Source organism: Vicia villosa, linkage group LG3, assembly GCF_029867415.1.
Source record: "Vicia villosa cultivar HV-30 ecotype Madison, WI linkage group LG3, Vvil1.0, whole genome shotgun sequence".
In the NCBI taxonomy this organism is placed as follows: Eukaryota; Viridiplantae; Streptophyta; class Magnoliopsida; order Fabales; family Fabaceae; genus Vicia; species Vicia villosa.
In genome coordinates this window covers 30,366,852-30,379,228 of record NC_081182.1, presented here as the reverse complement: position 1 = coordinate 30,379,228, position 12,377 = coordinate 30,366,852, and the positions used below count along the sequence as shown (strand labels likewise).

Sequence of the window (12,377 nt, the reverse complement as noted above, 5' to 3'; positions counted from 1 at the left end):
GGGATGTACTTATCATACTTCTCTTGCGCACCCCAGTCAGATTCATCTCGACGCTAATGGGACTAATTCCTAATTGGGCGAGTGGAGTGCACTTTGACTGATGAAGGATTACGCGTACTAATCTTTCCTATAGGAGAATGTAAGACTCAACAATAGTTAGAATTTCCTCGATGGTATTCACCTTCTTCCTCCCTATCATCAATTTGAAAGGTGGTCCCTCAGAAGGCCATTCTCAAAGATTCAACACTGGAGACCCTTCCCGACCTCTTCGACTTCTACAACAACCTACATGATTTGGTCTATGTAAGACTACAAGCTTTCCTTCTTTTCCTGAATGATCTCGTTCACGGTGGCTTCACGCACTGGTGGTCTCTTCCAGGTTGTGAAGTGTGTAGAAAATATGTCACAGAAATCTGCCCAGGAATCAATGCTTTCATTTGGAAAGACGTTGAACCAAAGCCTGGCCGGCCCGATCAGAGTTAATTTAAATAACTTTCACTTGGATACATCATCGAAATTGAAATATTTCAGTCGCTCATTTACGAGCTTCACATGCTTGTCAGGATCTCCATTCTCTTCATATTCACCCAGCTTAGGAGGCTTCTCCTTGGACTTTGCGATCATGCTTTCCAAGATCCTTATCGACAGTGAATGCTTCGACTGCACCTTCCACGGTCGATTCTCCGCTTGAGTCGGGGAAGGAGCGTGAGTGTCTCGGTCCCCCCTTAGGGATCTAGAGAGTATTCTGATGCTTCCTTCTCATATGTTGATCTTTTACTTGATAAACCTCGTCTTTCTTCGCTCTAGCTGGCTCCAAGACGACAATATGAGTTCTTCTTGAGCCAACCTCTTGAATAGTGTTTCTGCGCGAGGGAGTAAAATGAAGGCTTTCTTTAATTCGTTGAAGTTTTTCTTCGAATGCGTGTGAATTTTGTTGTTGAACGATGTTGAACATACAGTTCAACAGTTTGCTAGAACCCTACACTCTAAGGTTTGCTTGTACCACGTGGAGGTCAGGCAAGGCTTTTAGTTACATGACTAGAGGTGGAAGAAGAGTTTCGATCGGAGTAACTTGAACAAATATGGCTGCCTGTGGAGCCTGAACTATGAAGGATAGAAAAACACTTAGAAAGGGGGGATTTGAAAAAGTGTGACTTTAAAAACTATTAAGATAAAAACAATGAACACAATTATTTTTATCCTGGTTCGTTGTTAACGAAACTACTCCAGTCCACCCCCTTAGAGTGATTTACCTCAACTGGGGATTTAATCCACTAATCAATCTGATTACAATGGTTTTCCACTTAGATACCCTCTAAGTCTTCTAGAGTATACTGATCACAACTTGATCACTCCAGGAAATCACCACTTAGAAACTTCTAAGTCTTCTAGAGTCTACTGATTTCACTGGTCACTCTAGGAACCTTTTACAATCAATGTAAAATAAATGTTACAAGAGTTTGAATTGCTTCTTAAAAAAGCTATAATCACAACTGTGATATTTCTCCTAAGTTCTAAGCTTAACACTCACTAAATATTACAATAGTTTGTGAGGTTGAAGACGAAGTTCGTGAGTTTTGATTTCAACAGCGTTTCAGTATTCTTGCAAGAGTTGGTTTTTTTTGCTTCTGATCAGAACTTCCATATTTATAGACGTTTGAGAAGATGACCGTTGAGTTGCATTTAATGCGTTGCGTGAATAGTACAATTTTGCATTTAATGTTTTCACTGTTTTGTCAACTACCTCGAGCCATGCTTTTCCTGCTTTTACTGACTTTGCCTTTTGTAGCTTCTAACGTTCCTTTTGTCAGTCAGAGATTAGACTTAATAGCCTGTCATCTAGTACTAGATTCTGATCTCAGATTTGTGAATATAACATTTGAATAATCAGAGTCACAACTTGGTGCAGAGCATCTTCTTGTCTTCTGACTTTGAAGAGCTTGAGCGTGATACCATAAGAACTCCAGTGCTTCTGCTTCTGACTTCATGTTCTTCTGATGCTTCATAGACCATGTTCTGATTCTGCTTGACCATCTTCTGATGTCTTGCGAGAGCATGTTCTGATGTTGCAATCCTGAACCTTCTGAGTCAGTGCTTCTTAGCGCTGAATTGTGCATACTCTATATATATTTCCTGAAATGGGAAATGCAAAGGATTAGAGTACCACATAGTCTTATACAAAATTTATATATATTGTTATCATCAAAACAAGAATATTAATCAGAACAAATCTTGTTCTAACAAACTAGATCTGGATATAATAATATCGTTGTTCTAGGATTTATGATGCTTTGGAAAGGAGGTAGAAGTAGTTGATAGATCGCTGCTCAAGTAACGGAGGCAGCTTCATGCTTAATGGCGGATCGAGTATCTTTAGATCCAGACATCACCTAGAGTCGTAGGAACAAGAGATCTAGAAATTTGAAAGATCAAAGTTGGGAAGATGCCTGACTGAATCAACACATGATAGATCTTCGTGTTTGACTACGAATGCTCTGCTTCCGTGACTTAAGGAGGTTACAAATTGTGGATTCGTAGAGCAAACGTAAATTCATGGAAATCGTAGGAATCAGAAGTCGATTCCAACAAATGAAGTCGTTGTTCCGTTTAGGAACCAGAAATGAGTTAAGGTTCAGTGGTGATGGTGGATCAAAGCTTCTGATGCGGTGGAGTGGGTGGACCTGCAAGGTTAACACTCCAACGTTCAAGTTAGTATGTGATGGAGGAGAGTGAAATGAAATTGAATTTGAAATGTGTTACCTCAATTATGAAAATGACAAAGCCATTATTTTTTAGGAGTGAATTACGAAAAGTCGTTGAATGCACTTGTAGTTGAAATGTGATAATCACAATGATTATTCTCGTGTGTTAAGAAGATTCTGGAAGAAGTGTGATTCTTTCTTGATGGTTGATCGAAGTCAATATAGTAGGCCTAAATTAGATGAATTATTTGCTTCTAAAATATCTACTTTTTGGGCTATCAAATTGTTTTATTTTTTTCTTTGCGGGTCTTGCAAAATTTAGAAATTTGTACAATTATCCTTTTTTTTATATTAATAATGTATTTATTTATTTTTATATTTATATTTATATTTTACCTTTTAAAAAAAATCTAAGAAATAGATAATAATTAAAATCCAACGTATGTACCAAAAAAAATAACACCCACATCTTTCACAAATGATATCAGAATAAATCAAAATGTATACAACGCATCATACATGTGCCTTTTCTTTTTTCTTTTTTCTTTTATATTTAGAAAATATGTTAAAGATTTTGAAAATAAGTTTTCTATATATAACAATTTTTCATAAATTTATTTATTTATTTTTGTAAATTCTTGTTTTTTAAATATTTGCTATGATAAATGCTTTCTTCATTTACTTTTTTTTAACAAATATATTCTTTTCTTATATATATATATATATATAAGAAAACCGAATAAAAAATAAATATAATTAATAGTCAACAAAAACATAAAATAAAATACAATAGTTTCTTTATTTCCATTGCCACGCCATTCATGTGCATCCATCCGTCGTCATATATTATTATTATACACCAAAATCAATAAAGTAATTTGATTTTTAATTCTTTTACTAATTAGCTCCAAGTCATCATCCCTATGCACTTGTGTCCTTATAAAACTCTACTTTCCCCAAATCTCTCTGCTGTGCTTCATTTCCCACCTAATCCCCATCTTTATTCTCTTGAACACAAAACAACATCTCTCCAAAAATGGGTTCTTATAGATCACCACCTATTGCAGTGATCTTGATCGTCTTCACGATCTTCACCGTAACATTTGCCTCCGACATGTCTATCATTTCATATGACGAAACCCACCCAGACAAATCTTCCTCAAGAACCGAAGAGGAGGTGATGAGTATGTACGAGGAGTGGCGCGTGAGGCATGGAAAGCTGAGTAACAACCTGGGAGAAAAGGAAAAGAGATTCGAAATCTTCAAAGACAACCTTAAGTTCATCGACGAACACAATGCTGAGAACCGGACATATAAGGTTGGGTTGAACCGGTTCGCTGATCTTAGCAACGAGGAGTACCGGTCCATGTATCTTGGGTTCAGGAGTGACTCAAATCGGTTGGCTAAGGTTGTGACGAAGAGCAACCGGTATGCAGCAAGTGTTGGTGATAACTTGCCTGAATCTGTTGATTGGAGGAAACAAGGTGCTGTGGCCCCAGTCAAAGACCAGGGAGGTTGTGGTAAGTAACTTCTGCTCCTAAAATTTTACTACTACTGTCTTGAACTATTTGTTGTCTTGTACTTTTATTTTAAATATATTTTTATTTTTATTTATTTTTTATATATTTTATTTTGAGTCTAAAAATAATATTTAATTGATGTTCAAAAATATCAAGTTCATATTTATTACATGATGACCCACTTACCAATTAACATCCACAAAAGTTCTCGTGTCAATTACTCATTACGTGTTACTTTCTCCTCCATATTGCCACAAGTCATTTGGTAAATGAGAAATTATAGTATATTTAGATTTATGAAAATTATGAGTTACTCCAATTTATTGATATACTCTTATGTTATCATAAGTTTTTTTTTAAATTTTTTCTCTAAATACAAATTTGTGTATAGCTTATTATTTCTGGGTGTTGATTACTTTTAAAAAATCGTAGCCCTTATTATTACTACTAACTTATCTTAAATAATGAAAAGTTAAATCTATTAATCACTTGTTTTAGTACATGTAAAAAAAAGTAAAGGTGCTTAAAAAGGGACGGAAACTGTATTATAAAACATATAAACTTTAGGTAATACTTTTTTTTAATATTTCATCCGAACATATATAAGTGGATGTTATCTTCATCTTATAAATCCGTTTTTAATATATGACCTGAACATATAAGTGGGTGCTATCCTCGTCTTATTAATCGGTTTTGTAGAATTAAGTTAGATTCAATCACATTTTTTTATAGGTGAATTCTTATTTACCCACTTCAAAAAGGTGGGTAATGTTACCTTTAGTGTAAAATATATTGAAAACATCAAACAATTGTTCTATATAATAAATAATTAAAATACATAAAAATTAAATGGTGTCATCTGATTAGTGGAATGTACACTATCTATCTTTTTATGATGGATAGAGAAGTTGTCCCCTTCTTTATAATAACAATTAAAAAATGACTTTAATGAGATGTTTTGTAGGATTGAGTTATACTCAATCACATTTCTTAATAATAACAATTGAAAATGACTATAATGAGATCTTAGGAGTCTCTTCCAATTTAATTAGAAATTTGAATAGAAAATAAAAAAAAGAAGAGGGTATTCATTTTCTAGTTATTTTGGTGATGTTAGTTGTTATATGTATATGATAAATTTATGGAATATATGAAATTATTGATGCATTTTACCTCTAATTCTAGGATGAAAACTATAGCTTTATGCCTTTATCAGTATCCCTTATGTTATCGTGTGCTTTCTTTTAGAAGTTATCTTGTGTTTTTTACATAGTTGTAAAAGTATACACTAAACATAAAGTGTTTCTTAAGTTGTTTTATTTATTTATCTTTAGAGCTCTTGGATTGCATTGCATTTTAAAGGTGTTTTAATTTGCCGACGAAAGTTGATCCGGTTGTTAATGAATTACTTGTATTTGTCAAATCGCGTAATTTTCTTTTGTTTTGTTTCATTGAAGGTAGCTGCTGGGCTTTTTCAGCAATAGCTGCAGTGGAAGGGATTAACAAGATAGTAACAGGCGAGCTTGTTTCTCTATCAGAACAAGAACTGATTGATTGTGACAGAACAGTTAATGCAGGATGCAATGGCGGCCTCATGGAATATGCCTTTGAGTTCATCATAAACAACGGTGGTATTGACACCGATAAGGATTATCCTTATCGCGCCGTTGACGGTAAATGTGATCAAAACAAGGTAAGTTAGTCTTGATTTGTATGATGATTGTAATAATTATCACTCCAATAATTACTTACGGTTTCTCTTTTGTTTTGTGTCCAGAAAAATACTAGAGTTGTTACAATTGATGACTACGAACAAGTTCCTGCTTATGACGAGTTAGCCTTGAAAAAAGCCGTTGCGAATCAACCAATCAGCGTTGCCATTGAAGCAGCTGGTAGGGAATTCCAGTTATATGTATCGGTAAGTATCTTCATCAATTTTACGAGTCATTTGAAATTTCAATTGGTAGGCTTTTTTTACCTATCTATGTGAAATACTTCTTTGTTTTTCGGCTTGGTACATACTACTTGCAAAGCTGTCTCAATGTTTTAGACGCCCTGAGTAGATTAGTCGCATGTTTAACCAAGACAAAATAAATAGAGATCCTATATAACCTCTTTTTAATCGTCACAAACATTTTATGAGGCTCTATTTAGCCAAGATATACTCATTACAAATTTTGAATCTTGCGCGGTAGTCCATCTTGCACGCCATCAAAAACGGTCCTGACTACTTGTATTGATTTTTGCAGGGTATATTTACAGGAAGATGCGGTACATCATTAGACCATGGTGTTAATGCTGTTGGGTATGGAACAGAAAATGGAGTTGATTATTGGATAGTGAGGAATTCATGGGGTAATAGATGGGGAGAAGCAGGTTATGTAAAATTGGAGCGTAATCTAGCAAATAGCGTGTCAGGAAAATGTGGAATCACAATGCAGTCTTCCTATCCTATAAAGAAAGGCCAAAATCCTCCAAATCCCGGACCATCTCCTCCTTCACCACCATCTGTTTGCAGTAGATCCTACAGTTGTGCTTCGGGCACTACTTGCTGTTGTTCATTTGGATTTGGAAAACTATGCTTCTCATGGGGATGTTGTCCTCTTGAAGCTGCAGTCTGTTGTAAAGATAAATCAAGTTGTTGTCCTCATGACTATCCCGTTTGCAACATTCAACAAGGAACCTGTCTTAGGGTAAATGATATATACATATAAATTTGACGATGTAGCTTTGCATTATCACTAATTATGCACTAATTGAATTGGTTTGTATTGCAGAGTAATGATAATCCATTTGGAGTGAAGGCAATGAAGAGAACTCTTGCTAAACCGCATTGGACGTTTGGAAATCAGAATGAGATAAATGTTGCTTAAGCAGATTATGACCAACCTGGCACTCATGGTCTTTCTTTCATTATCTTACTGGTAAAAGCATATATATAGAACAATAAATCTTTGTCATTGGGAATTTGGGATGCAGACAGATTTTCATGCAGGCTTATGTAGATGCGTTTGTTTTACTTTGGTGATGTATTTGTATTCTAAAACTTCAACCTATGAACATGTGTTTGGTTATTGTTTCAAACTTGTAGATTCCGGAATAAGGTGATATATTTATTCACCTGCTAGTTTATAAATGTCCAATTGATTTTCAGTAAGAGCAGTCTTGATAGTTGAGACTCATGTTATGATTATCCATACACATATCACAATATCACATATGTGATAAATTATGAAGTTCGCTCATATATGGTATTGATATCTTTCATCCTCGTGGACTCCATGTCACTATCAGTCTTGCAAAACTAAAAACATACTAATATAGAAAAATAATAGATGATTGATCACAAGAGATCTCAACATTTACCAATTTACATCTCTTTTAAAGAGGATTAAATATGAATATGAGTTTATAGTGAGCTACAAAACAAAAACTTCACAAGTAAAAATAAAAAAAAATGATTAAAGATAAATTGTGTTTGGAAATTCGGTGAATCACCGCCATCTCAAATTTAGAACCCTTTACACTGTGATTTTCTAAAATTACTAGTGTTAACTTCTATCTAATGTGTGAGAACACTGTTTACCACTGTTCTTTTTTTGGACAAGGAAACTGCTCCAGCATAACATTTTTTAAATATCTTCCGGAAACGAATCCGGTGAGGTCACAACTGTTTAAGGTACCTTCCTCTCTGACGTAGGCCTCGAAGGAAGATATCGAGTAGATTGAGAGATTTGGGTGGCACGATTATGGAATGCATGCACCCAAGAAAAATGTATTGCTTATTCCTCAGATGGGAGTCCTATTTATAGTGAAATTCCTGGTCTAATGATCATTAATTAGCTTTGTAATGTTTATAACCATCCATATGTACTTGTAACGTCTTCATTAATCATGTGTAACCGACTCCATCAATGGCTTGTAACGTCTGACCATTGATCCTTATGTTCCCAAGTCGGTCATGATAGTTCTGAGCTATCATCTTGGCTTCCGATCTCCAGCTGCTGTAGCAGTAGCTCGACTGCTACTACTTCTTAACATTGCCCAACACATCCGACTTGAGCATCCGACCTATAGAATTATGGTATGTAACAGTATAACGGTTGCAGCCTTTCGTGTATACGTAACCATTGTGACCGACTTGGGCTCTCGCCTGCCGAGATAGGCGAGGGAGATCCCACCGAGTTAGAGGTCTCGGAGGGTAGAGATAAGTTACCTGGGTAAAGAAGATAGTCCTTCGGGCTGAGAGTCTTTAGAACCAACCCCTGCTCAATACACGCCAATCCTCCTTAACTGACCATGTATCCTTCCACCGACCTCCCTAATTGGCCTAAATATTTCTGATATGTACAAGTTCCCCGATCCAGAGTCTTGTAAGGATGAAGAGTTTGGTCTTTTAGAATTCCTGAGCCGATTTGGGTGACCGATCTCGCAACAATCCAACAGGGTCCTGACTCATTTGTTAATACTTTTATGTTAACTCATCGTCCAACCTTGCATATTTATGGTCACAGTAGATCATGGAATGTTTTTTATGCTCCTAAGTTTTAGAAACTCCTGAGTAGATCTAGGCTATAATTTTTTGCCTACTTCTGGTTATTTATTGATAGCCCCGAGTGTATATTAACAGATTAATATATGGTCGATTTGTACATACATTTGGACGCTTAATCCGATCACTTTAGGTTTAAGATTGTCATAAACATGTTTCTCCCGATCGGTTAAGAGTATTTGCCTTAACTTTAAAAGTTTGGCTATAGGTTTTGATAACCTGGTCTCGGATGGAGGTCTTCTTGATCTTGATTGGTGTCAAAGATATTTGTTTAACATAATTGGTGAGTCGTTTGACTCGGCTGAGAGTCATGTTTTAATCAGAGATATTCTTTGCATATCTTCAACTCCTGTTATTGTAGAACTTGACGAATTTCAGACTTTGGAGAAGTTGGAGAGCTCCAGTGGAATCTCGATTTATTTTCGTTTTGTGAAAACTGGGTTAAGTTCCCGTTCTAATGTGATTGTAGAGTCATAATTTATTGATTCAAACTTGTGATGTCAATAGGCATGACTTAAGCCACTCGTGGCTTATATATGTTATATTTCTCTATGTATTTATGTCTGAGCCCCATACGAGATGATGTTGTAGATTTCAAAACATAAACTTGAAACAATAATAGCCTATCTCTAGACTTGATCTTGTTGATGATTTGTTTATCTTCTAACCTTTTTGTTTAATAAATCGTCGGGTCCGCTTGCTTGGTTGGCCTGCAGAGTCAATTCATCCAGATATGAATTTAGTTACTCTCAATAATATACATGCAAAATATGGAGTAACAAATTGTTATGATTTCAATATTTATAATCTTGCACTTTGTCCTACCTTTGCTCAATAGTGACAAAAGATGTTGAAGAATTAGTAACGTATATGATTGATGATGATGTGATGAAAATATAACAAACGAACATCAATTAAAATACTCATATTTACTCCCAGAGACGTGAATGGTTTTCTAACCACAACTACTTAAATCCTCGCTTTCGTAGCTTTCGTAACTGTTATATTCAGCAACATATCCAACCGTCTAAAAGGGTGTACATTAGTGTTAAGAACAAATATACACATGTGTTCTTATTAATAGTTCATAAGATTCTCACTTCCTGCAAGCTTTGGTATTAATAAAACCAATCGATGCCCTTTTAAAGATCAAATTTTGCGGCCTTACCCTTGATATTCTTTCACAATAGTCCTCCCACATAATGTTAATTATCATACTTCATTTTTTACGTTGGGTTATCCAAATGGTCTCCTAAAATGCTATAATAACAAATGGCTAAAAGTTTAATACCATCATTCATGACTGACATATTGTGATCAAGAAAGCTATATTCTTGAAATACTATATGACCAAAACTGTTAAAATATAATTGAGTTACATTTGTTTATCTTATGCACCAATGTTCTCTTAGGGCTTCTGAAGTGTGATGTTCAATGCGGGAAGATTCATGGGATCAAAGTGGAAAGAACGACTCTGGTTATCTCCCTTATGTTTTTTGCAGACGATTGCTTGCTGTTCGCGAGGGCGAATTCTGGTGAAGCTGAGAGAGTAATGACCATTCTTGCAGAGTATGAAGCGGCTTCGGGGAAGGTGGTGAATTTGGACAAGTCTAAGGTTTCTTTCAACCATAACGTTAAGGAGGAGGACAAGGAGGCAATTTGGGCAAGGTTGAATATGAATTCGGTTGGGACCCATGCCAAGTATCTAGGGCTTCCTGTGGTTTTAGGGAGATCTAAGAGGGAGGTTTATTCTCTTCTTATCGAGAGGGTTTGGAAAAAATGAAGGGGTGAAAGGAGAGGTTTCTTTCAAGGTCTTGGAAATAAGTTTTAATCAAGGTAATTACTTAGGTTATCCCGTCTTATATCATGATCTATTACAAGCTCCCTGAAAGTGTGTGTCACGAACTTGAACCCTTGTTGGATAGCTTTTCGCGGAGCACGAAAAAAGGAAAAAGAAAGGTTCACTGGCTTAGTTAGGGGAAGCTATCCCATGCTAAAGAGGAAGGAGGTTTAGGCTTCCGAGGCATTAGTGAGTTCAGTGTTAGTCTCTTGTGCAAGCATTATTGGAGGTTGCTGAAGGGGGAAAAGACTTTGGTGGGAAGAGTGTTAAGAGTAGATATTTCCTAAAATGCTCCCTTGCGGATAATCTGGTTGGTTTCAGCCCCAGTTATGCTTGGAGAAGCATCCTCAGTGCTAGAGATCTGGTTCAAAGAAGGACTCAGTCGAGGATTGGTGATGGGGAAAGTGTGAGGGTTTTGCGTCATAATTGGCTTCCTAATTCTTTTGTTTTAAGGTGTTGGAGCTGCTAGAGGGATGTATGAAAATACTAAATTTAAAGAGTTTATTAACATTGATCTTGGATGTTGGAAGAAGGAGCTTATTCTCAATAGTTTTGACCCAACTGTAGCCTTTTCAGATTATCAGTATTCCTCTTTCCCAAATGGATACTCAGGACAAACTGATTTGGCGTAACAATAAAGCTGGTGAGTTTATGGTGAAGTCTGCTTACCACTGCTGTTCTAATAACATTAGGGCTTCGAAACCGGGATCCTCTAGCATTCTTCACAATAGCCTATGGAAAGGGATTTGGAAGGCGCCTGTTCACTCGACGGTCCGTAATTTTATCTAGAGACTGGCGAAGGATATTCTCCCTATTAAAACAAATCTCGTCAAAAAAGGTATTTCTCTTGATGTCTCTTGCTCTTTTTACAACGATGCTTCTGAGTCTATCCAACATGTGTTCATGGAGTGCCCGTTCGCGAAACAAGTTTTCTTTTCTTTTCCTCTTCTTCTTCTTCTTCATTAAGCTACCAGGTCCCTGGTGATATTGACATTTGTGATTGGTTATCCTCGGTTTTGAAGTGCGGGGACTTGTTCAGTACACTAATGTTATACACCATTCTGCAGAAAATTTGGCAGGCCCACAATGCTTTATTATATGATCAAAAGTCTTCCTCCCTGGTAAAAGTTGCTATGGACGCTCTTGTATGCCTTTTAGAGTTTAATAGAGGGAACCCGGAGGTTGGGGCAAAAAAGAAGCTGACAGTGCAACATAATTTTCGTGTTAACATTGTCGTGGTTGAGATTGATGCAAGCATTTTTCCTGATAATTTGGTGGCTTTTGGATGTGTTTTTAAGGACCAGGACCTCAAAATCCATTTTGCTACAAGCAGTAGAGAGTTTATTACTGTTCCATCTGATTTACCTGAAGTCTTGGCCATGCGGGGGAGTCTAAACTTGGCTCTTTCTCTGGATTTTGAGTGTATTCTCCTGCAGTCGGATGCCTAAACTGTGGTGGATTGTGTTAATTCCATTGCGGATTTTGCTGTTATCGAGCCCATTGCAGCTGATTGTAGGATGCTTTTTAGTAAGTTTAAGATAGGATCTGTTATGCTTATTGGTATATTTTTGAACTTTGATACCCACAATCTTGTTGGTTTGGGTCACTCTTTTGTTCTAGAACTTGGATTGGGGGTTTACTTGTTAGGAACCCTGTTGTAATGTTGTCCCATTCCTCTATTGTTTAATGTTAAGCAATTTCGATTAAAAAAACATGTGACCACACTATGAATTTTGAGTAATTTCAAAAATAGGCAAAATGCA

At 36.2% G+C, this 12,377-nt stretch overlaps 1 protein-coding gene across 1 annotated transcript; it reads left to right on the top strand.

The window, feature by feature from the left end:
- The first annotated feature begins 3,627 nt into the window (after positions 1–3,627).
- On the top strand, positions 3,628–7,379 carry LOC131660846 (cysteine proteinase mucunain-like). The gene is made up of 5 exons (XM_058930195.1): positions 3,628–4,222; positions 5,680–5,915; positions 6,000–6,140; positions 6,472–6,915; positions 7,000–7,379. The coding sequence occupies exons 1-5, from the start codon at positions 3,739–3,741 to the stop codon at positions 7,093–7,095; spliced, it is 1,401 nt and encodes a 466-aa protein (XP_058786178.1). The 5' UTR covers positions 3,628–3,738; the 3' UTR covers positions 7,096–7,379.
- Positions 7,380–12,377: the final 4,998 nt, after the last annotated feature.